The sequence below is a fragment of the Myxocyprinus asiaticus genome, chromosome 34, assembly GCF_019703515.2.
Source record: "Myxocyprinus asiaticus isolate MX2 ecotype Aquarium Trade chromosome 34, UBuf_Myxa_2, whole genome shotgun sequence".
NCBI lineage: Eukaryota > Metazoa > Chordata > Actinopteri > Cypriniformes > Catostomidae > Myxocyprinus > Myxocyprinus asiaticus.
Window position 1 is genome coordinate 30,958,253 of NC_059377.1, and position 26,250 is coordinate 30,984,502.

General features: G+C 38.1%; 1 protein-coding gene across 2 annotated transcripts; it reads left to right on the forward strand.

Moving 5' to 3' along the window:
* Positions 1-609: 609 nt before the first annotated feature.
* LOC127425215 (catenin beta-1-like) lies at positions 610-26,036 on the forward strand. 2 transcript variants are annotated; one of them, XM_051670936.1, is made up of 16 exons: positions 610-733; positions 16,334-16,381; positions 16,889-17,113; positions 17,514-17,767; positions 18,198-18,436; positions 18,685-18,886; positions 21,320-21,464; positions 21,548-21,651; positions 21,744-22,082; positions 22,193-22,351; positions 23,938-24,057; positions 24,246-24,396; positions 24,524-24,645; positions 24,735-24,795; positions 24,883-25,116; positions 25,217-26,036. In XM_051670936.1, exons 2-15 carry the CDS (start codon positions 16,369-16,371, stop codon positions 25,086-25,088), a joined length of 2,340 nt encoding a protein of 779 aa, XP_051526896.1. In that variant the 5' UTR covers positions 610-733; positions 16,334-16,368; the 3' UTR covers positions 25,089-25,116; positions 25,217-26,036. The 2 variants fall into 2 exon arrangements, with proteins under 2 accessions (XP_051526896.1, XP_051526895.1); XM_051670935.1 differs by lacking the exon at positions 610-733 and adding an exon at positions 6,047-6,203.
* Positions 26,037-26,250: the final 214 nt, after the last annotated feature.

A 26,250-nucleotide genomic window follows, 5' to 3' on the forward strand; every position in this document is an offset into this window, starting at 1 on the left:
GCGAACTGAGCATTTTTTTATTCGCATTTCTGTGATATGGAAGAATTATTATTATTATTTTTTCAATTATAAAGGCTGTTATAGAGCAACACAAAACACAAGGTAAAACACACAGTAAGAGGCCTGTAATATTATGAATCAGGGAAGAGTACACATTTTGTGTTTGTGCCTATGTGACGACAAACATAATGAAAAGAGACCTCTGAATAAAAAATTATGTAGATATACGTATACACTTTCACACAGACTCCTATTTAAGCACAATCCTCCATTCTTTTCTGGCCAAACGTCCCGCTGTTTATTTGAAGAGCTGTGATGCCAACCGAAACCCCTTCACGTCTCGAAAAATAACCAAAGCTCTAGGGTTTGGCTATTTGCCGAAGAGCACAAAAAAATAAGTCCTTGTACTCTTTTCATCCTGGCCACCAAACCATGCATAATGGCTCCTGGGGAGAAGAGGCCCAGATTGTGGTGTCTTTTCCCCACAAAAAGAGTTTAGAAAACCAGGCTTAAAATTTCAGGGTGCCACCCCCACCAACCCACCCCTCCTGGAGCACACATATGCCCCTTCTATCCCAGGAGAAATGAGAGATGAAATCAGAAATGGATGCGAACAGTGAAAGCGAAGAATTCTCTGTCATTTGTTGACTGTGTACTAAAAAGTTCATTTTAACAAGATTACTAATTTTTAATCTGATCCATCAAGAGTGGAGGAAGTTGCAAATTGCTTTGGGTAAGACTTTGCTCTAATACGTTTTGACTATTCTGGTTCTGGTTGAAATAATTGCTCATTCCTTATGTTTTGCAATATGGGGTTAGAAATCAGTCATTAAAATGCCTCATCCAGACTCACATTCAACAGATTACACACTTAAAATTTCAACGGATATGCAATATTTTTTGGAATGCAGTTTGTGCTTAAGAAATCGAAAATGACAAAACAATTGAATTTAGATCATGATAATGGATCCTGACAGCGTTTGCATGTGATATAAAGACATTTCATAAGACTTTGAGAATTAAAAAGAACATTTGGGATGACTATTTTGAGTGACTTTTATTTTAAAAGTGAGCTAAATCTAACAAAACCTCTCTTTGGGGACATCCAGGGATGTCCTGAATTGCATGGAAAATCGATTCTTAAATAAAGAAAACACTGTTTATTATAAAGTACTATTATTATTATTATAAAAAGGGGTAGGGTTAGTGTTAGTCCAGTAATTAGCTTTATGTAAAAACAATAGACGTCTGTGGTATGTCCCTATTTAGACAGCTAAGTAAATGTATGTCTGTCAATGTCTGCATACTGAGGATGAGCAAAAGAATAATGGAGCAAGTGCAGAAGGAGAAAATGAAATCAGAGGAGAGGATGAGAGTAGAAAGTGACAGGAAAGGACCATAGTGGAGCAGTCAAGCAGTGCATAACTGAAATCAGTTACAAAAGAAAGCAAAGTCTCCATAGTGCATCAAATTTTCACTTACATCAAGAATCTCTGCTTAGTGGGAGAATATTCTGATACATGCAAGAAAAGAGAGAGAGAGAGAGAGATTTTAGTCCAAACTTAATTTTTTTTTTCTCATTAAAATTCCCTACATTGTGTGAACATGGGTGCAGATGATGTAATGTTACATTAGAGTGATGTTTGTACCAACTGCACCTAAGAGATTAGTAAAATAGAGGATGCTCAATGCTGCAATGCGAGGAGGCTGATGCTGTGCATTTGTTCAACCGCTTACACACACACAGCATTTCCACTTTTTAAGGTGACGAGATGAGAGTTGATTGATTTTCTGCTAGGTGTGCTCTGGTTTTTAAGGGGATTGCTACAAAAAAAATAAATTAAAAAAAAATCTGTTTTTTTGAAAGCACACCAAGATATGGAGCCAGTATTAAGATGATTTGTGAAGAAATTGGTTCATAATGTAAACGTGATATAAGGTAAAACAAGAATGACATAAATATGGATAATTTCTTTTTTCTTTTCTTTTTTTTTTTTTTTTTTTTTGTAGAGCATCTGCAATCGATCTTTGGTAGCTAATCCTCATTACAAAGTCCTCTGTCTCACTGATTTCCTCTACAGACTGAGGTGTTGATGTGTAGCTGTGTAATCTGTATTATGTAAAAGAATATATGAGAATAAATACATGTCAGTCTGTGATAATACTTCTCTTTAACATTTAATAACATTGTATATTGTACAGTATATATCTTTTGTCTTAAATACTTAAATGTATCTTATATCTTTAGAGGTACACAAATAAAGTATTACATGGTTTGACTTTTAATCACTTTATCATAAATTAATTAGTTTGTTTTAAGTTTATGTATGTTGTTGCAGCAGTTACTATTATCTATTGCCTATAAAGTGAAAATGAATGCTGCTTTTTGTCAAGGCATTTTATGACACAATTATTTGATTTAGAATTGTAGATCATAATTAAACTGATGAGGATCCAAGATTAATTTGATAATTTTAGTTTAATCCTGAAAAGGAAAAAAAAGGGGGAAAAGATCCACTCCAATCCATAACTGTTGTTGTGCGTTGCCTTAAAATCCCAGAGGCAAAATTGTAAGATGTAACAAAGAAAATATATTTCTAAGATATTGTTTTAAATCTGTCTGTGAAAGTAGTACACTGGTGAGGATAAAGACAGACATGTGTTATTAACTTCCAAACAGATTCGGTATAGGTCAGTGAATTTTGCTGTCTGTATTGGGGAACGGTGTGTTGGCAGCTATTGCACTGCAGGAGATGGTTAATAAAATCTGACTGTTTGAGTTCATTGACTTCATGAAACCTGACATGCTGCTCTCAACATGAACTGAATGTGAGGTGCACCTCTTACCAACAAGTCAAAACAGTGAAATAAAAACAAATGGACACTAGCATAATTAAAAATTTATTATTGTGAACTGTCAAACTGCATGTAAAATTAAATTGATATATTTTATATTTTATTACAGCTAATACAACTGAATGTAACATATTTTTGTATTATTATCTAAAATAAATGATGGTAATGATTTGTTTTTTAAACTGGAATGATTCTTACAATACTGTAATTACAATTAAGTTTTCATTTAATGCTAATCGTCACTTAACTCATAATATTTTCAGTGTTATTTTTGTTGTTTTTAATTAAGGTCAACAGGCCCAAAATATAAGAGATAACATATCCTGTCTGATTTGGGACCAGGTCATGGGTGTTGGCCTGATGAAAGGCGGCATAAAGCACTTTAACTTGTTAAGGGCACTCCCACCATTCACATGAACTTAGTGTAGCCACTCCCCAAAATGTGCACACACAATTACCATTGGAGGGTGAAATGAAAACACACACAGAGTCTGACACATTTGGGAAGCCAAATTAATGAAAAAGCCAAAGTCATATACATTTACTCGCCATATACTGGATTTAGGTAGAGTGATATTGTATGCCCTCTGGGTCAGTAATAATAATGTAATAATAACACAAATTATGTATCTATACATCTGTAATAAAACTATAATATATCTAAAATGTGTGGATCTGGTAAGTTGCATCCTTTTTTAATCTTATTCTACAACCAGTTCTTTGGCTATTAATAAAGTCTGAACCTTCCTATTAATATGATGAATATTTTCCATTCACTGTTAAATATGGCTGGCCTTACCTATTAAATGTTTAATATACTGTAGCCTGTGTGTGTGTGTGTGTGTGTGTGTGTGCGTGTGTGTGCGTGTGTGTGCATGTGTGTGCATGTGTGGGCATGTGTGTGCATGTGTGTGTGTGTGTGTAGGCTGGTTTGGGTGGTTTACGAGGACATTTTTTTAGGTTACAAACTGGTAATTACAAGGGTATTATGCTATAAATGTGGTTTATGAGAACATTTCTAGTGTCCCCATAATTAAAATCGCTTAAAAAACATATTAAACAATGTTTTTTTGAAAATGTAAAAATGCAGAAAGTTTCTTTCTGAGGGTTAGGTTTAGGGTTAGGGTTAGGGTTAGGGTTAGATGATAGAATCTATAGTTCATACAGTATAAAAATCATTATGTCTATGGAGTCCTCATAAAGATAGCCGCAACAACATGTCCCGTGTGTGTGTGTGTGTGTGTGTGTGTGTGTGTGTGTGTGTGTATATTTACTTGTGGGGACCAAATGTCCACACAAGGATAGTAAAACCTGAGATCACCTACACTGTGGGGCCCAGCCAGCAGTCCCCACGTGGGAAATGGCTTAGTAAACATATTAAACTATGTTTTTTGAAAATGTCAAAATGCAAAAAGGTTTCTGTGAGGGTTAGGTTTAGAGGTAGGGTTAGGGGATAGAAATTATCGTTTGACCTGTATAAAATCCATAAAATGCATGAAGTCTATGGAGAGTCCCCACAATGATATAAAAACAAGTTAGTGTGTGTGTGTGTGTGTGTGTGTGTGTGTGTGTGTGTATTTACTGACATTTTTCAGCATTAAATTGTTTGTAAAAAAAAATAATAATGCTAAACAAAGGTGTGCTTATTTTTTTCTTGTTTACCATTTGCACACTTTTACTCACTCCTGAATGTACTGACACATACAACCCTAACATCTGCAGAATACATATTAACCCAGGCTAAAATATAATTTTCAGTGATCAGGATATATATATAATAACGATATAACTATATATATATATATATATATATATATATATATATATATATATATATATATATATATATATATAGTTTTTATTGTTTTAAGCATTTTATTTGTTATTTAGATGGAGTTTTACTCAATGTTTATTTCTGATTGTTAAAAGAAAATAATTATGGAAAACTGTACAACATTTAATTCTTTCTTGATTCATTCATTCATTTTGTACAGTTTTCCATGTCTGATATGGAGTTGCTGAGTTAAGTTAAAGTTAAAAGCCTAAATTGCTGTGAATAGTAAATCACATTATTTTTCAAGCTAAATTGCAAATTGACTTTTTCCCCAGTGTAGAGGAAAACTTTAATTTGTTTTAAAAAAAATGTTTTTTTTAAAAAATGCATTAGGTATAATGAACAAACAATTAACAATTTATTGTTAACAGCATTTATTCATCTTTGTAAATGTTAGTTAATAAAAATACAATTGGTCATTGTTAGTTTTTGTAAGTTCATGTTAGTTCATTGTGCATTAACTAATGCTAATATAAACTTTTGATTTTAAAAATGTATTAATGTTGTTATTAACATTAATCAAGATTAATAAATGCTGTAAAAGTATTGTTCATTGTTAGTTCATGTTAACTAATGTTAACAAATGAAACCTTATTGTAAAGTGTAAAAAAAACTACATTTTTGTTAAATTAAAGAGACATTTCTTTTTAGAATTTAGTTATTTATATTAAATAAAATACTGAACAGCTGAAAGATTGTTTTAACACCTCTTATCAACCACAAAAAAATAAAATAAATAAATAAATAAATAAATAAATAAATAAATAAATAAATAATGCTGCAAAAAGTACCTAGAAGGAATAGGTTAGTTTTAATGAGCAAAACTAAGACAGTGATAAGTGACAGTGACAAACTTGTTAAATAATGATTCAACAAATAATAAAAGATAGAGAGCAAAAGTGTTACAAGCAATTTAGTTATTAAATAAAATCAGCTGTGTAACTAAGGGACTATTTATCCTGGAAATCATCCTGCAGCAGAAACAACATTTCCTGAATCCCGTAAACAAATGTTACCTTTATATTTTAGCTTCTCCCGACATCCAATTCAAAACACCCACATTCCAACCTAATGGACGCACCTCGCCCTTCCTGTATCTGCCATATTACTCCGCGCACACCACATACCCGGTGTCGCATTTTTAAAAAAAATCCAGACTTAAAACAATGTCATCTAAATATAGTAACAAAATATTTTCTATAACTTCTTGCATTGTACTTACAGTAAAAACTATTGGCTTCATCCTTAGCTGTGCCGCTAATGTGCTCTAGTTTTTTGGGTGCGGTAGGATACATGAACCGGATTTCTAGTATAAGAACTGTGTCTGATCAACGCCATTTTAAGATCTAGATAAACAGCAGCGCGGAAGGTTTAGGCCAACTGCACGCAGGACAACAGCTACCCGTCCGGGAGTCTCACCGGCTGGTTTGGCTGTTTCATTCCCATTAGGATATCGACACGTTGGTCAGGCTTCTCCCGCCAGAAAAAAAAGGATTCGCCGTTTTAATTTCAGGTAAGGTTATAGATGTGGAATGATTAAACTCCAGGTAGTTTGATGGGAGCATCGGGAGGATCTTCCCAGGGTTTTCGATATTAGACTTCGGGTTGGATCAGCTTCCACCTGGACATTTAAACAGCTTTTGATTAAAGTGTACGTTAGTTTTACGCTTTTGCTTTTTGTTTTCCAATGCTTTCCCCTAAACCGCAAGTATGTGCACGGCACACATTAAATCTTGTTGTTTGAAGCATCTTGGCAAACATTGGCTAACGGTTAGCTAACGTTACCTTTTATTCAGTTTAGTGGCTCGAGCTAACAACGAATCTAGAATAGATAAACTAGAATATTAGTCAAATGCTACACCATACCACGTATTTTTCCACATTAGTATCTTATTCTCACATCTCACATTGGTTTATCTTAACCGCACTATCTATGGTTGAGTTTACTCTACTTCAACAGTTTGTAGTTAAAGTACTTATTAATTCCCAGCTGATAAACATTTGTTTTTGTCTCTTGTGAACATTTGCCAAAAATGGTGTTTAAGTTAGCCCATTCACGGGTAAAGGTGTGTCAGACATAAATGAACCATGTTTAATCAAACCAAAATGAAGAAATATTTTAGATGTATTATACACACATTATATTATTTTTAATTTAGTGTAGAATTTAAGTTTATATGCGAACTTAATTTGAATTTAAGCCTACTCTAGTGTAATTGGAAACTCTTGGTGTAAATTGCTGGTATTATGTTTGGCATTTTATTTAAAAATACTCTTTAGTTGTATTCCTTAAAATTGTATGTTTTGCCGAGCCTACAAGCAGTGCTATCGATCCCTAATTTGACTACGTGGTTATCCAAGACTTGTTAATACAGTTGTGAGTGATTGGACACACAAACTAAGTCTCCTTCTAGATTTGTTATGTTGTTATAGTTAGTCAGATGCATTTTGACTATAATTGTGTTATTCGAAAGGGAAGTTTGCTTCAAGGTTTTTAAACTATAAAGCATTGCTCTTCCTAAACAAAGGCCCCATTCCCGATGGCTGAATTCCTCCGTGCGTTCAGGAGGGGCTCGGGTTTCTCCTTGCTCCCAGAACAGCTGTTTCTCACACTTTCTTCATATGTGCCCACCTTGATAGACGCAGCACAACTGACTTCAGTTCAGCGTTTCTCCGACAAGTGTGGGCGGAGCTAAAGTCCGACTGCAGCGTGCGCTCTGGAAACTGAAGAGGTCGAAACTTTTCCACGAGTGTGTTTGTGGCTCGTCTGACTCCGAGTTATGCTGCGGTTCTGTACCTTTGCGGGAAATACCCACAGTAGTCTGTTTAAAAACACATTTTCCTATACGGCACTACTCAGAAAGCATAGATATTTAATGAAATAACTTTTTAAAACTTGATAAATTTATACATTTTAACCTTTAAATTGTGTTGCGATAACGTGCAATGGTTTATTTACAGCATATGGATTTGGGCTGCATGTTGCCTCTAGCTACACCAAAAGCAACGAAGCAGTTTGATTGTTGAAGTTATACATGACTCGTGTGGTTTTTTTTTATTTTTTTATTTTATTAATTTTTTTATTTTTTTTGTAGAAGATGTCAAACAAAATTATTTTGTATGGCTATCAAAAGATGGCTTAAGAGTATTCAAGGTAACCGGTTACGTTTATGTTGGCTAATAGGCCTAATTTAGAGTAGCACCATTTAAATATTTTGACTGAAATGAAAACGACGGTGTAAAGGGGTTAACATGGGCCATGTCCACACCAATACGTTTTCGGCTGAAATCATAATTGCTGTTTCTCAATAACCTAGTTTCCATCCACTTTTTGCACTTTTTTGTTGTCGACAAAGTGAAAATGCTTAAAAAAAAAAAAAAAAAGAGTGTTTGCGAAATTTGCCGTTTTCTGCCTGTTTCCATTCAAATGGCCTTTTATGGATAAAAATGGTGTGCAGGATGACGTCATGTTTAAAAAAAAAAAAAAAAACTGTCGCATACGTTTTGGTTCATCACTAAAGAAATCTGCCCATAATCCATTTCCATACAGAAATGTGTGTGTATATCGCTAATTGTGTACCTTTCGCCTCCCCAGATGTCTCTAATCCCCCCCCCCCCCCCCCAAAGTTGCCCTTCTGATAGGACTGTATTATTGGTCCTGATGCTGCTCCTATCGCAGGTTGCCACCAGTTCAATTTCCAAATGCCTGAAGGTACTACATTCATCTGTACAAAAGTATAAACACCATGGGGCCACGCAGCCATCATACCACTCAGGAAGGAGATGCATTCGGTCTCCTAGAGATGAACATAGTTTGGTGCGAAAAGTGCAAATCAATCCCAGCAAAAATGCTGGAGGAAACGGGTAGATAAGTATCTATATCTACAGTAAAACGAGTCCTATATTGACATAACCTGGAAGGCAAGGAACAAGCCACCGCTCCAAAACCACCATAAAAAAGCCAGACTACAGTTTGCAAGTGCACATGGGGACAAAGATCTTACTTTTTGGGGAAATGTCCTCTTGGTCTGATGAAAAAAATAAAATAAAATTGAACTGTTTGGTCATAATGACCATCGTTATGTTTGGAGGAAAAATGGTGAGGCTTGCAAGCCGAAGAACACCATCCCAACCGTGAAGCACGGGTGTGGCAGCATCATGTTGTGGGGGTGTTTTGCTGCAGGAGGGATTGGTGCACTTCACAAAATAGATGGCATCATGAGGAAGGAAAATTATGTGGCTATATTGAAGCAACATCTCAAGGAAGTTAAAGCTTGGTCACAAATGGGTCTTCCAAATGGACAATGACCCCAAGCATACCTCAGGTTGTGGCAAAATGGCTTAAGGACAACAAAGTCAAGGTATTGGAGTGGCCATCGCAAGGCCAAACTGAAAAAGCATGTGCAAGCAAGGAGGCCTACAAACCTGTCTCAGTTACACCAGTTCTATCTGGAGGAATGGGCCAAAATTCCAGCAACTTATTGTGAGAAACTTGTGGAAGGCTACCCAAATTGTTTGACCCAAGTTAAACAATTTAAAATGCTAACAAAATGTATGTGAACATCTGACCCACTGGGAATGTGATGAAAGGAATAAAAGCTGAAATAAACAATTCTCTCTGCTTTTATTCTGACATTTCACATTCTTAAAATGGAGATCCTAACTGACCTAAGACAGGGAATGTTCTCTACGATTAAATGTCAGGAGTTGTGAAAAACTGAGTTTAAATATATTTGGCTAAGGTGTATGTGAACTTCTGACTTCAGCTGTATACCTTGTCGTCATGATTAACACAGGCTAACAATTGGGTAAATTATGTCATGTGGCACTATATTTTTTGCATTAATGCCAATTTTCTCGACAAAGTGTTTCCAAACCAGTTTTTCACGATATTTGAAGTTTCGACAGAGTTTATGTGCTAGAGTTAAATGGAAAAATATTATGGCGACGCTTGTGAAATGTTTGTGATAATATGCATTTCCATCAGCTATATCGGTAAACTTTTTGATGCGCTATACTTTGTCGCAAAAAAAACTTTGGATGGAAACGTAGTTATTGTGCGTTCTTATGAGTTAATATGTTCTCAAACTCATTTGACGTCATTGTCCAATGTCGAAGTTCAATTCCAATGGACCTGTTCAGGTTGTAGTTAGGGATGGGCGGATCCGATACTGATTTTTATTTATTTATTTTTTTAACTAGGGATATTTTTAAGCTTCAAAGTGAAATAAAAAGAATTGGGCTATATTAGCAAATACTTGTGCAGGATGGGGACTTTTTTTTTTTTTCACTCATCTTAACATGCATAAATGCTGAAAGACACAAGCAGACAAGCGCTTGTGCCATCACAACACTCGTTCAAACGAGGGAGCAGTGCCTTGCTGAGGTAATGCTAGAAAAACAGATACTGCTTCTGGAGTAAATACACACGCTAAATAACATAGCTTAAGGTGACATTTATTATAATGTGTTTGTGTGATACTTGTTACAATTTTATTTAAAATTGTTAGAACTTTTGAACCAGTCTGGTCTTAAGAACGCAAGTCCGTTCTCTGCATTCTTAGCATTGAGAAACACCCATTGATTTAGTTATGTTTACACCTCATCCACATTAGTGGCTTTTTTTTGTTTTTTTTTCTCCACTGAAAACATTAACCTCATACTTTGGAAAACAATGACATAAGGGAACTGGCCTATGAAAACACACACTATTCTTCGTGTTCTTCAGTTGGAAAACTGAAAACGGGAGTTCTTAAACGAAAACAGATTAGTTTGGATGTCTCTTCAGTGGCATGCACTGTACGAAGCTAATCCTTTTTTATGGAGTTTTTGGTCTACTGAATTTTTTGGAAAGGTGTGTTTTAAAAATTTCATCAGCTAAACGATTAACACGCTTCAAACAGTACAACCCATTGAAGAGACTGTATCCCTCACAGCCTCGTTTTCATTCCTGTCAAAAATTAAATATGGTGCTACTCTGAATAAGGTCTGTGAATCCACTTCCCTTGTACATCAAGAAACTTGCTCGCCCTATGCAGCTACATCTCATTTGATTGTGTTAACAGGATAAAGCGAGAACCTTAAATGAGCCCATTTAAAGAGGGCTAATCAGGCTGCCTTCTGCGTTTACTTTGAAAGTTTCCGTTTTCAAATATGTTCCATAATCACATGGTGATTTGTCTGAGCACCCACCTCCTGAGAGCCAGTATATAATGCTGACCAATGCCACATGGAAAACCCTGGGTCTTTGTGTCTGACTACCCTTAGTGTTTGTGTGGTTAGAGCCATTCTAATAAATTAATTGCAGGTTAGACTCACCACTGTAGAGGGTTGCACATGCATTGGTTCATAAACTACTACAGCTGCCTCTGTTTGCTCATGATTTAGACCCTCTCCCTTCACATACATCCATAAAAAGCCTAATTTATTAACATTGGCTTGGCTTCACAGTGCTGTATTTCCCGCTAGTGGAGTCTTTCAGTGCAGGCCAGCATTTGAAGTGCTGTATCTTGTCTCATACACACTGGAATGTCCAGTGCTGAATCCAGGATGTTATCATAAGCGAGGCTTCCTGTAATTACCTGTATGTGAATGCAGCTTTTATTAAGGAATGTCGAAGGTTTAAAATGGTTATTTTCTAATGTTTTACAGTAGCACTTTGGAATAGTGTAAGGTACCAAATGTATAACACAGGGATTCTGCATTTCTATGGCAAGCTGTTAAAGGAATATTCTGGGTTCAGTACAAGTTGAGCTCAATCGACAGTATTTGTGGCATCATTTTGTACCACACAAAATAATTTCGACTCGTCCCTCCTTTTCTTTAAAAAAAAAAAAAAGGTTACAGTGAGACCCTTTCAGTGGATGGGGATGGGACCCATTTTTTGAGGGTTTAAAGGCAAAAATGTTAAGCTTATTTTATAAAAGCACTTTACACTAATTCGTCTATTAATTGGTGACGTTACAGCATCATACCAATGAAGTTGTAAAGTTGGATGGAACATTACACAAGGTTAGTAAGCAATTTTTATCACAAATCATGTAAACACGCCTACCCATTTGCACACACATTGTTTACGTCTTTGGTTTAGGCCTATACTTTTGAAACAATGAGCATTTTAGCCTTTACAAATTGGCCCCATTCACTTGCGTTGTAAGTGCCTCACTGTAACCCAGATTTTTGATTTTCAAAAAGAGGGACAAGTAGACATTTTTTGTGGTAATCAACATTATGCCATAGGGCTGTCAACAGGGCTGAGAAATTAAATGTGAGTGTTTCACTGAAATGACCAAAAGACATTATTTCTGGTAGGGGGAAAAGTCTACAAGACATCTGATTTAAAAAAAATATATATATATATTTTAAGTTGTCTTAAGGCCACAAAAAGGCAAAGTGAATTAATGTAAACCAATCAGCACTGTTTTATTTTATTTTTGCAAAGAACATATCTGGCTGTTAACGAATTAGCAAATTGGTAACGTCAAAAGATTTAGTCCGTTCATATGCTTAAATATTAAGAAGGTAAAGCAAGAAAAGCACTTCAATAGTTCTTTGTTAACTTAGCTTTGCACAGTAGCTATAGTACTAACACGGACTCTTAACTTCAAAATACTGGCGGTACCACAGTGTTTTACATTAAATTTAGTTGTATGTACTTGACTAATGCTTATGTAGCGAGATTCTGATAAGAGAGCAAGGCGTAGTCAAGACACAACTGCCGAAGACCTCCACGTCTGGGGGCCATTCACTCAATATGTCTCTTTCTGTGGAAGCTTGTGCTAAGTCATCATCATCAGTAATTGGCACACATCCAAAATTTCAGTGCTCAATTTAGCATTTGAATGTGTTTTTTTTTTCTTAAATTCAGTTCATTTTAATTGGACATCCTTGTGCTAAATGCTGTCGATTGAGCTTCACTATTAAACCCGTAATATTCCTTTAAATCTGTTAGCCATTTATGTTCTCAGACTGCCAGGATGCTCATCCAGCTGAGAACCAACACTTAACCTAGTTGCAGAGGGTTGCAATTTAGCTGAAGAGCACTGGAGTGCATATGTAACACTTGTCCAAAGTGTGAACATGCTGTCTTGCACTGAACTCCCCTGCCGCATGATGCTTTTCCTTTGCACATCACCAAATCGGCCCTTGGATGACATTTGTGCTGAGATTAACCACATTGATATTACTTACTGTCTTTGCTGAATAGGTAGTTTAGTTGGAAATGAGCCTAGCAGTTCAGTTTCCACAGTGATTGGTTGCAGTGTGTACTATGCATTTAACCCAGATATTGTGACGTATATCAGGTCTTATGAGGCCTGCAGGATGTGAGGGCTGATGATGTTCTCCATTGAAGCAGGAAGCCAGATTCTGTCAAGGTTTTTTTTTTTCGTGGTTTTTCCACTTCTTAGATGCTGTGCTGTGAAACTTCCCCTCAGGCCTGTGAGCTGGGGTCTATTAATTAGCCTGTTTAGAGAGAAGGGTTTAATCTGATGCTGTTTATCTTTTAAACAGCTTTTAGTCATTTCTTTGAGGGGAGGAAGGGGTAAGACTAATTTCTGTGAGTTAATTGCTACTCCGTGCGCTAAAGGCCTGTGCAGGAAGGTTCTGTTAAGCTGGCCCTGAAATCACACAAGCAAGTTCCTGTAAAAATAAAACTTGACCACTCTGCTTTGAGCCAGCGTAAGGAAACTTTTATTTTGTCTTCTGGATGCTTGGCAGCTTTAAATTTATTGCGTCATCTCGTCACGCTTCTAAATATGTACTCAACCCCATGGACCGACATCCCTAGCCCAAGGCTCTGTGCGATACTGCAGATTTCCGGGTGTCTGAGGTATATGGAGGTCACTAGGGCTGCAACTAATGATTATTTTGATAATCGATTAATCTAGCGATTTTATTAGAACAATTATTCAACTATTCTGTGATTATTGCAACGATTAATCATTGGCTCTTAACCGATTATTCAGCTTGTGCCCCAACTTAAAAGGTTGTATTAATGTGCTTACTAACAATAAAGAGGACAAAATCATCTTTTAAAAATACCTCCTCGAGGGATGAGCGTCCCCGCGACAGTGTGCATCAGCTGGCTGCAGTTTCAATCTCTTCCCCCTTAGATCGGGATATTCGTGCAACTCAGAAGAGGTGCTGACCGCACAAAGAAATGCCAGTTTTGGAGTTTGTAGTTATTTACATGATCTGCTTCCATATTATTTGAACTTTAATAAAAGCTATAATGCATTAAATATAACTGCATTAAAGATGTAACGCTGGGGTGTTTCCTTTTAAAGAGCTCTGGCTCCGCTTATTCCACAACGAGAGTGCTTCTGTATTTACTTATTTGGTATTTTTGTATAATTCCCTCATACTTTGCGATCTACATCACCTGAAGCTGTTTAGAAATTTAGAGTGTATCTGTGAGCTGTGTAATTCTTCCCCTTCTCAGTCAGGTGTGAACTGCAGTGCTGCTCTTGTGTCATCATTTGAGTTTGTGATCTCGTGTTATGTTAAATGAGATCAAATGACTATTGGACAACGAAAATTATTGTCGATAACGCCGACTAATCGTTTAAGCCCTAGAGGTCACGCAGTGATATTTAAGACTCTTCCGTGTTCTGTAGCAAATACATGGGTGTTTCTTTGTTTCGGGCACTTTCATGTCCCAGGGGTTGGTTTTTATGAAAATTAACTGATTTGAACTTTTTTTGTTATTCACCTGTTTCACCAGTTAGTGTACTTGTTTGCTAAGTCGACAAGTGATCTTTTAAAGAAAGCAACGAAAATTAATGGTACAAATCACTTGTAAGCAGAATAAACAGTCACTGACCACTTTATTAGGTACACCTGTACACCTACTTATTCATGTGATTTACCTAATAAGCCAATCATGTGGCAGCAGTGCATAAAATCAAGCAGATACAGGTCAGGACCTTCAGTTTGTTCACAACAACTATCAGAATAGGGGGGGGGGGGAATTCTCAGTGATTTTGACCGTGGCATGATTATTTCTGTAACTGCTGATCTCCTAGGATTTTCAGGCACAATAGTCTCTAGAGTTTACTCAGAATGGTGCCAAAAAAAAAAATCCAGTGAGCGGCAGTTCTGCATCGGAAACGCCTTGTTCATGAGAGAGGTCAACAGAGAATGGCCAGACTGGTTCGATCTGACAAAGACTACAGTAACTCCGATAACCACTCTTTACAGTTATAGTGAGCAGAATAGCATCTCAGAATGGACAACACGTCGAACCTTGAGGTGGGTGAGCTACAATGGCAGAAGACCACGGCGGGTTCCACTTTCTGTTTTTGGCACAATTCTGAGTAAACTCTAGAAACTGTTGTGTGTGAGTCCCAGGAGATCAAAAGTTAAAGAAATACTCAAATTTGCCTGTATGGCACCAACAATCAATCACATTTTTTCCTCTTTCTTATGGTTGATGTGAACATTAACTGAAGGCCCTGACCCGTATCTGATTGATTTTATGCATTGTGCTGCTGCCACACAAATGACATAATTGCATGAATAAGTAGGTGTGCAGGTGTTCTTAATAAAATGGTTGGTGAGTGTATTTATTGAGTGTCATTTCCAATCAAGTTGAAGTTTTGCCAAAAGTCCTAAAATATTTAATTGTAATTAGAATCCGTAAAATGTAAGCTATGGAATTAGCATTGGCTAGAAAAAGGAGGTGGCCATATGGTTTCAAAAACGATGTCATTTCCACCACTGAATTGGCCTGCCACAGAAAGTAGGTTTATAAATCCATGCATGAATCCAGGCAAAATGCTTATCTGGTTATTTTGCCCTAATCATTCCATGTGTGTGCGTGACCCTATTACAGCACGTTTTTTGGTAATTTTCTTGCTAATTACAGTGTCCGTCTGTGGCTGCAGTGCTCTGAACTAAAGAAGAAGACCCCACCCCCTAAATAAGCCGGAAAATAATTTTTCAGCTTTGAGTCACAACAGCTGCACAGTCTTGGTGATTTTAAACTAATTCCTGTTATGCTGCTTTAATGACAAACTGATAACCTAAAAATGTGACTTAAAAGTTGAAGCTTTTCTCAAATTGTGCTTCATGTTTGTGGATAATGTAGTTTTTTTATTTATTTTTTTTTCCCATGTAATTTGGGTCTGTCTCCATTATCCCAGAATATTATTCAACAAATTTGGTTGAAAATGTGACTTTTCCTAATGGTGGAACAAGTAAATCTGATTTCATGCAGGTAAAAAGTTCTGTTGGTTTCGTCTCCTCTGGCTGTTTAGTTTTAATTGCTTAATTTGTGGTGCTTGATGCTGCATTGTTTTCTCTTCATCTTTGGATGAATGAAGCTGACTAACTCCTCAGCATGTTTTTACTGGCACTGCCATGATGACTCACCGTCCCGTCTCCCCCTCTCGTCTTCTCGCGTGACACCCTGCAGTCTAAATGAGGGGAGTTTCTCAGTTAACACTGCCTTGAGGGTCTGTATTATGTAGATTAAAGCCTCTTTCTCACTGTAAAAACAGCTGGTGTCTGAGCCAAATGATATAGTGAGTTTAAGTCAATCTTTTTCTTAACTGTTATATCTAATATGTTTGACTGGCATGCTTATACAGATTTGTTTTTAATCCTGATTGGAATTTTTTAATATAAAATATATACTTACAGGTTTGGAAGTCGCTCAGGCTGAGGGATTGATAAAGATGGCTACCCAGTGTGAGTATTTCTCAATGTCCATGTCAGGTTTACAACATGCTTGTCTAATAATGCAGATACAGGCATGCAGATTAACTGATAAAGAACAGGTTTATTTACCAAATGCTATTCCAATAAATGAAGTTTAATGTAAAAGTTTTAGAATTTGTCAATTGGAGTAGCTTTATCCGAGTTACATTTGAGGTGGCTTGCTTCCCATTTTTCAATTCTATTACAGTTGCCAAGACTATATTACCTAATTGGAAAGCGGAACAAAACCATCTATAATGCATTGGCGTAGCTTACTGAGGGAACATTGAAATTATGAAAAGTTAACAGCAAGCTTAAGAAATAAAACTCATGGATTCCTGGGCCCATTTCTTAAAATATCTAAAGACCTGAATACTCCTATATCTGCCTCCTATTTTTCAAATGTTATTAAGGTTTCAGGCTAGTTTCAGCTTTTTCCTGATCAGTAGCGGTGTCCTGTACAACATTCAACTGTGAATGACTTTGTGTCCTGTGTAGCTGACCTGATGGAGCTCGATATGGCCATGGAGCATGATCGTAAAGCTGCTGTAAGTCAATGGCAGCAGCAGTCTTACCTGGATTCAGGTATCCACTCTGGGGCCACTACCACCGCACCATCGCTCTCAGGGAAGGGCAACCCTGAGGAGGAAGATCTGGACAACCCGGTTCTCTATGAGTGGGAGCAGGGCTTCAACCAGCCCTTCACACCTGAACAGGTGGCGGGTATGTGACTGTTTATGCTTTTAAATGCAACTTGCAGGAAAGGGTTAGTTCACCCTAAAATTAAGTTTTCATTCGTTCACTCTCCCTCATGATGTTCGAACCTGTAGGACTCTTCAATTGGTGGAACTCAAAAGGAGATGCTAGGCAGTATGTTAGTCTTGGTCACCAACCTTTATTGCATGATTTTTCCTTAAAATAAAAGTGAAAGGTGACTGAGGCTGTCATGCTGCCTGAAATCTCCTTTTGTGTTCCACAGAAGAAAGTTATGTGTTTGGAAAGACATGAGGGTAAGCATTTGGGTGAACTATCTCTGAGTAGTGGCAGACATTCTGTATAAAAACTTATTTTGTCATTTGAAATATTATTTTTCTTCCTGCTTGATCACGATTTCTCCTCTTAGACCTGGACGGGCAGTATGCCATGACCCGTGCCCAGCGTGTCCGTGCTGCCATGTTTCCTGAGACTCTTGATGAGGGCATGCAGATTGCTTCAACTCAGTTTGACTCTACGCACCCAACCAACGTACAGAGGCTGGCTGAACCTTCCCAGATGCTCAAACATGCCGTGGTCAATCTCATAAACTACCAGGATGATGCTGAGCTGGCCACTAGAGCCATCCCTGAGCTCACTAAACTTCTCAACGATGAGGACCAGGTTAGGAGGTTATCTTTCTAGTACATCTTTTATATACAATATTTTAGTTTATTCCCCAAGGTGTTCTTAAGCCATGAAAATAATTATTTTATCGGGCAGTCAGTGCAGAAAAAGTTTGGCTGAAGCTAAAAATGGAAATATTATGATTAAAAGATTATTTATAGCCCTACAGAACCTTGGTATTTTGAGATTATTTTTAGCAATGTAGTGACCAAAAAATGGAAATGAAATGATGAAAATCCATGTTGAAGGTTTTGCTTTTGAACGTTAACTGCAATGGGTGGTGGTTACCTGGCTACAAATCTTAGGTAGTTGAGAAAGATCACTAGGTAGGGGATGAACAGTCTCTGCAGTTACTCTACTGTAAACTACTGTGAATGGAAAGCATCTGCTGAATGGACTAGTAACCAACTGTTCCTCTTCCTGTCAGGTGGTGGTGAACAAAGCCGCAGTGATGGTGCACCAGCTCTCTAAGAAAGAGGCCTCTCGCCACGCCATTATGCGCTCCCCACAGATGGTGTCCGCCGTCGTGAGGACCATGCAGAACACCAATGACGTAGAGACTGCCCGCTGCACTGCCGGCACCTTGCACAACCTATCACACCACAGAGAGGGGCTTCTCGCCATCTTTAAGTCAGGTGGAATCCCTGCCCTCGTCAAGATGCTGGGGTAAGGGTGCTTAAAGGCTTCTGGAGACAACTGACTAAGCATTTCTGCTTAAAATGGTATATTGCAGGTTATAAATGGAGGTTAACAGAAGCGCTAGAGGATGCTCTTGAGAGGGCTTTTTCACAAGATGTCTTTGAAATCACCATTAAAATGTGAAGTTTCCTTTTTAGCTTAATTCTTGTGTACAAAAAGTTAACTTTCACCGGCTATCCATTAAACCGAAGTTTCCTGATCATTGTGATTCATAGGTCTCCTGTGGACAGTGTGCTGTTTTACGCCATCACCACCCTGCACAACCTCCTGCTTCATCAGGAAGGTGCAAAAATGGCTGTTCGTCTAGCTGGAGGCCTTCAGAAGATGGTGGCCCTGCTCAACAAGACCAACGTAAAATTTCTGGCCATCACCACAGACTGCTTGCAGATCCTAGCTTATGGCAACCAGGAGAGCAAGGTATAAATGCACAGAACTAGAGAAAAACTTACTGCATTAATCTGTTTGAAAACAGTGTTTCCACAGGTCTTAAAAAGGTCTTAGTCTTAATTCGCCCTTCCGCCAATTAAGGCCTTAAAAATCGGTCTTAAATCAGAGCAACAAGTCTTAAATGCATAAGGTCATGGCATTAAATGTTAGGAGGGATTGTTTTCTCGTTGCATTTAAGTAGGGTGACCAGACATCCCGTTTTTAAGAGGTGTGTCCCGACAATTCTCTAAATGTAATTATGTCCCGGTTTCAGATGGTAGGCTCACTGATTTTCTAATTACATTTAATATACTAATTTTCCTTCTTGCTATTGTCTTTGGTATTGTTTGCAGAGAAGAAATTGATGCTTCACGCGTTGATGTGACGATACTTTCATTCTAGTCTTTCAGCAAATCTGCTGAAATGTATCTGGTTACCATGGCAATAAGTCATGCTTGGCGCGCAGTCTTTGTTGTCCATTCAGTCAGTGCAAGTAGAAATGCACCAGCAGAAATTAGTTTTCAACAACCAGCTGAAAGAAGCCGATCCATTTCTTCATGCAACATACTGTATGAATACTGTATGTAAGCGAGTATTTTTCTATCACTGTTAATGTTAATTCTCCCACGAGCACGGAGGTAACAATGTCACATTCAGACAGATACACTGCAATTTTTACATGGGACAAGCACTTATATGTTGAGATGTGGGGGTTGTATTTTGAATTGGGTTACAATGTTGTGAATTTTGTTAAAATGTGTACCTGACATAAGTCATTTCATAATTACACATGCAATATGACACCGTATGAATAGAATCGACTACATGGAATTTGCACATTTAAAAAAAAAAAAAGCTAAAATGTGGTTAAATTGTGAAAAAACTAAATCTAATATAAAATTTACATTTTCACAAACTGTATAGCTTATACAGTTAAGTCCAGAAGTTTTCATACCCCTTTTGTTTCCACACAAATAAGAATGTATACAAATATTCTATAAGATTATTTTTTTATGTAGTACTGCTCTTCAAAAGCTACATAACACAGAATTTACACATCATCCTGTTCAAGAGTTTGCACCCCTTGGTTCTTCTTGTGTTGCCTTGAGCATCAGTAATTGTTTTCCCCTTTTGTAATAGTTGTGTATGAGTCCCTCAATTGTCCCAAGTGTCAAAAGCTGGATCTCCTCATATAGCCACTGAAGAACCCAAATGTGCAGAAGAAACCAAATAATTGCACAGTAGGGGTTTTTCTTGAGAAAAATGTACATTTTTGGGGGCCTGGGTAGCTCAGCGAGTATTGACGCTGACTACCACCCCTGGAGTCGCGAGTGACTCCAGCCAGGTCTCCTAAGCAACCAAATTGGCCCGGTTGCTAGGGAGGGTAGAGTCACGTGGGGTAACCTCCTTGTGGTTGTGATATTAGTGGTTCTCCCTCTCAATGGGGCGTATGGTAAGTTGTGCGTGGATCGCAGAGAGAAGCATGAGCCTCCACATGCTGGGAGTCTCTGTGTCATGCACAACAAGCCACGTGATAAGATGTGCAAATTGACGGTCTCGGAAGCGGAGGCAACTGAGACTTGGGGGGGGAAAAAAAGTGGACATCACTGCTCGGGACAAAGCAGGGACTCTGGAACAATTATTACACAAACAGTCATTGATCATCAAGAAAGCAACACACCATATTAAAAACCAAGGGAATGTAAACTTCTGAACAGGATCATGTGTGTAAATTCAGCTATTTTGTCTTGTGGAATATATGTGAGGATCCATTGTCAAATAGCTTCACGGCAGTACTAAATAAAAACAAAATGCAATTTTTGATCCCTCATTTAAAAAAAATAAAAAAAATAATAATAATCTCAAACGTTTTTTTGAGAATCTGGTCACCCTGTTTAAGTTATTTTAGAGTGAAGACTAGGTCTAATTTCTGCGCCACACAGCTTGCATAAGATCGCTATATATTCATTGAACAGTATACAGTATAGGTGGTGGTATGTGCTGCTTCATCTGTCAGTAAGTGACACAGCAGTGTTGTAGAGGAATATAGCTGATACAGTGGGTCTGATCAGATGGTGAAAGTTATTTCCACATTCTGGTGGTTTGGAGCAGAGGTATTCAAACCTTAAGATACTTCTTGTAAAATGAGTTAAAGTAATGGAGATCTATTGAAAGTTGCGTTTTTAAACTTTGAAGTTTTGCTATAAATATGACTCTTCATGTGCTTCCTAGACATTTAGAGTACATATTGATGTATTGTCAATAAAAGGTCTTAAATTTAGCTTCATAAAACCTTCAGAAACTCTGGAAAAGGAATACATTATCAGTCAAAAGATGTTTCTCAGAATGACAGCCTTAAGTGCAAGTGTGCAAATGGACTGTGGTGATCTCCATTATTAATTTGCCTTCTCGCTTGCCCCTTAGTTGATCATCCTGGCCAGTGGAGGACCTCAGGCTCTTGTGAACATCATGAGAGCATACACGTATGAAAAACTGCTCTGGACCACAAGCCGTGTGCTCAAAGTGCTGTCTGTCTGCTCTAGTAACAAACCTGCCATCGTTGAAGCTGGTATGTACACCCACATTATGATTTTGTGTGTATTCAAGCACCTGTGATGTCACTGTGTAATCTCTTGCTGGCTGGTGTTTCAGGTGGTATGCAGGCTCTTGGCCTTCACTTGACAGATCCAAGCCAGCGTCTGGTACAGAACTGCCTTTGGACACTCAGAAATTTGTCAGATGCTGCCACCAAGCAGGTACATAAAGCTTGTTGCCTGGTTTAAATTTCATTGAGATTTAAATGGCATGTTTTTGTTATTAAAGACCATATTCCCTTTTTGTGTTGTAGGAAGGAATGGAGGGACTTCTTGGCACTCTGGTTCAGCTTCTGGCTTCAGATGACATTAACGTTGTCACCTGTGCAGCTGGCATCCTGTCCAACCTCACATGTAACAACTATAAGAACAAAATGATGGTTTGCCAAGTGGGTGGGATTGAAGCCCTGGTCCGCACTGTTCTCAGAGCCGGTGACAGAGAAGATATCACAGAGCCTGCTGTCTGTGCACTGCGCCATCTTACCTCCAGACATCAAGATGCTGAGATGGCCCAGAACGCGGTTCGTCTCCACTATGGACTGCCTGTAGTGGTTAAACTGTTGCACCCACCCTCACACTGGCCACTGATTAAGGTAAGTGTACTGCAAGTCTTTCATACACAAAAACCAAAGCCCAGTTTGTTTGAAGAGAAGTTCATGTTTGCATGTATAGCTCTAGCCTAATTCTTTCTATATCCTCTTAGGCCACTGTCGGTCTCATCCGTAATTTGGCACTCTGTCCAGCCAATCATGCACCACTACGAGAGCAAGGTGCAATTCCCCGATTGGTCCAGCTGCTGGTGAGGGCACACCAGGACACCCAGAGACGCACTTCTATGGGCAGCACACAGCAACAGTTTGTGGTGAGTAAAACACTGTTGGTTTGTGGGTTTAGTTTTTATTTTAGTTTCTTTTGTTTTATATTATTAACAGTTTTTATTGATTCCATTCAACAAATTAAATAAACATAACAGAAAATGCGGAATCAAATGATATAAAATTACCTCCCCCCCCCGCCCGACACACATGCACCCCAGTGGTCATAAATATTTAGAAACATAAAAAAACACACACACACACACACACACACACAAAAAAGTATACTTTCAAAAAACAATAAAATTGCACACACACACATTTAACTTGAAACCCCTCCCCGAGAGCCCTCCAAAAAGCCAAATATCTGCCCCACTTCCCATCAAACAACCCCAGATTGCCCAGCTTTCTTCAGATGCCACCACCATGCCCATCTCCATGCACCACTCTCGAAATGAGGGTGCTCCAGCCAACTTCCATCCCCTGGGAATAACCCATCTGCCGATCATAACACTGGCCAGGACCCAGTTCTTTATGTACTTATACCCTATATTAATGACCGCCCCATCACCTGAATTACAGAGTCTGGGGCAAAATGAAATGAGTGTTTTAGGTTTTTAGAGGGATAGTTCATCCCCAAATGAAAATTCTACTTGCCCTCATTTTGTTTGGAATTTGTATGATTTTCGTCCATGGAGTGCAAAACATTATCCTCCGTGACCATTTACTTTCATTGTTGCATGGACCGAAGGATTCAGTAAAGAAATTGGTGACTGAAGTAACATTGACTATGTATATATGGACACCAGAAAGTGGGTTATTTCGAGAAAGCATTGTTCTGGTTCACATGCACTGTATAAGCGGTGTACTCTTTACTCCCGTACACATGCGGCTCGTTCTGTAAGCAGCTTTCTCCACAGCAACGTAATTTCCCAATGACGCTTGTGTAAATAACAAGCATGGCATCCTAGGAAGACTTTGCTATATCATTCTCTGTTCCAGAGTTGTTGCTGTTTTTGGTTTTCTTTGCATCATGACCTGCAGCGGAATTGCACTGCAAAAGTTGGATTACCCCAATGTATAAGTGCCTATACGCGTACATGAGGGAACGTCAATATTTTACATTGGTGTGTATGAATGGGTACAGTTTATAGTGTATGTACTTTTCCCAATGTACTCCCTGAAATGTTGAATTCTTTTCACTGTGTTGACTTGTTGGCTCCATCCTATAAAATTTGTTATTCGGTCTGTTCCCACGCATGCGCGCTCTTCAAACACCCATCAGAACGCCGCATTCTCTTAATCCCTCAAACAGTGTAAGGAAATTGGCATTCTCCTTTACATGACATTCTGCAAAAACCCTGGAATAAACAGTTTTCTTAAGTGCTAACATCTTGTGTTCCATGACTAAAGGTTAGTCGGATGGTTTTGGAAAAACATGAGGGGGTGAGTAAATGATGGACAAATTTTAATTTTAGGGTGAACTATTCCTTTTTATATTAAAGCCTTTATTTGTTGTCTGGACAGCTAAATTATACTTTGTTGAAATGTAACTTATTGCACTGTAAATGTTGTAGTTATTGTGGAAAGCCAGATGTGCATTTTTATACTAAGAGTGTGATTGTAATTTCAGGAAGGAGTTCGTATGGAGGAGATTGTGGAAGGCTGTACCGGAGCTCTTCACATTCTGGCCAGAGATGTACACAACAGAATCGTCATCAGGGGGCTCAACACCATTCCTCTGTTTGTGCAAGTACGATATACACTTAGTTGTACACGTGCGCACACATCTGTCATGTCCAGAGCCTATATGCTTTCACACTTGCCACTTATGAGCTATTCTCTAATGATTATCTGCTTTAAAGTTCGTATCCATCTTTAATCATGTAGACCCTGGGATTATTTATAAACGTCAGAGCGGTCTCTTGTCTTTCTCTGTAGTTGCTGTATTCACCCATTGAGAATATCCAGCGGGTAGCCGCTGGAGTTCTCTGTGAGCTGGCTCAGGATAAGGAGTCGGCGGAAGCCATTGAGGCAGAAGGAGCCACAGCTCCTCTCACAGAGTTACTGCACTCTAGAAATGAAGGAGTGGGTGAGCGACTGCCCCCTAATGACCACAAACACCATAAAGCATTACACCAAATTAAGAATTATGCCTGAGAAATCGTAGTTCTTTTGAAATGAGTAATCTACATTCGATATGTTGTTGTTCTGTGTAGCTACATATGCGGCAGCAGTGCTGTTCCGCATGTCTGAGGATAAGCCTCAGGACTACAAGAAGAGGCTTTCCGTGGAACTCACCAGCTCTCTCTTCAGAACAGAGCCTATGGCCTGGAACGAGGTACAAATAGTGCTCGCACATAGGCACTAAACTAGTACTAATATTAATTTAAACTTAAACCATTAAACCATTTTATTTGTCACTTTTAGACTGGTGATCTAGGTCTTGATATGGGTGCTCAGGGAGACCCTCTTGGATACAGACCAGATGGTAAGCGATTCATTGTGAAATAAAGTGTAAACTTCAATATCTCAACCCACAACTCTAAAGTCTTATTTTTCTTTTCATGTCTCTTAGACCCTAGCTATCGTTCTTTCCACTCTGGTTATGGTCATGATGGTCTGGGTATGGATGGCATCCTGGAACATGAGATGGTAGGCCACCACCCTGGAGCAGAGTATCCAGTGGAGGGCCTGCCCGACTTGGGTCATGCTCAGGACCTGATGGATGGCCTGCCCCCCACAGACTCAAATCAGCTGGCCTGGTTCGACACAGACCTCTAAACACTCACACAGTATAAAAGTATTGAAGGTTAGGAAAAATTCAAAAATGGTGTACTCTTATGTTCACTGCATTATGCTAAGGTGATGGCTTGGATGTACATTAATTATATACCCATTTTTCTCCACAGCTGTATTGTTGAATGAATCTGCATTGTGATATTTGAAGAGTCGTGGAAGGTTTGCCAGAGGTTGGGCTAGTGTTTCAGAAAGTGCCTGACACACAACACTTGTCACAGACTAAAGGCATATTTCTGATAGGAAATAATGAAAGTCGTCTCCTTTTATTGCTCCGACCCCTTTTGTTTCTTGCCTTGGATGGAAAAATGCAAGTACAGATGGATTTTGATGCTGATGAGTGCACATGAAAAATATCTTTTAAAGATGGAACTATGAATCTTTTAGCCTTTTCAGTTACTACACCTTTTTTCCTTTTTTTTTTTTTTTTCACCCCTAAATCATCCTTTTCATGGTACTGACTTTTAGCTTTTTTTTTTTTTTTTTTTTTTTGGCCATAATTTGTATTCCATGTTTTTGTATGTCTTCTGTAGTGTTAAGTTGTAGTGGACTTGCCTCCATTTGGTTTCTGGATCTTAATCATGTGCTTGTGTATAACACTAATCTCACTTATGTAATCTGACTGAAAGTGAAACAATGTGTAGCTTTTTATATGATTAGTTAAAATGGTGGTTGTTGGAGTAAAAATTATATGCATTCTTACAAATGCTTAAGGTGAGCAAAGAAGCTTTTCAATGTCACTGTTGTTCCAAAAAGGGTGTGGTTTGGGAGGGGGGTGTAGATGGGGTTTATGAGGTATACACAGACAAATCTTTTCTATGCTATCTGGAGGTATAGTCTCTATTGAAGCAACGTCATTGTTTGTTAGCCTGGGCGGCTTATTTTGGGAACATAGATAATGACATATCTAATCAATAAAATACTTTTATTCCATTCTCTGTGTTTGAGTGATACCTAAAAGTGATTTTTGGGTGAATTTCATGAAAATATTTATTAGGACATTTTTCTTTTTCATTCCCATTTCTTTATAAAAAATAAATAAAAAATCACTACTACATCCTCTTGAGGGTTTTTATTTTTGTAGTAGTTTCTTTACTGTAATGCAGTTATGAAAATAAGAACTATGTAGGCAGTAAAATGAGTACAA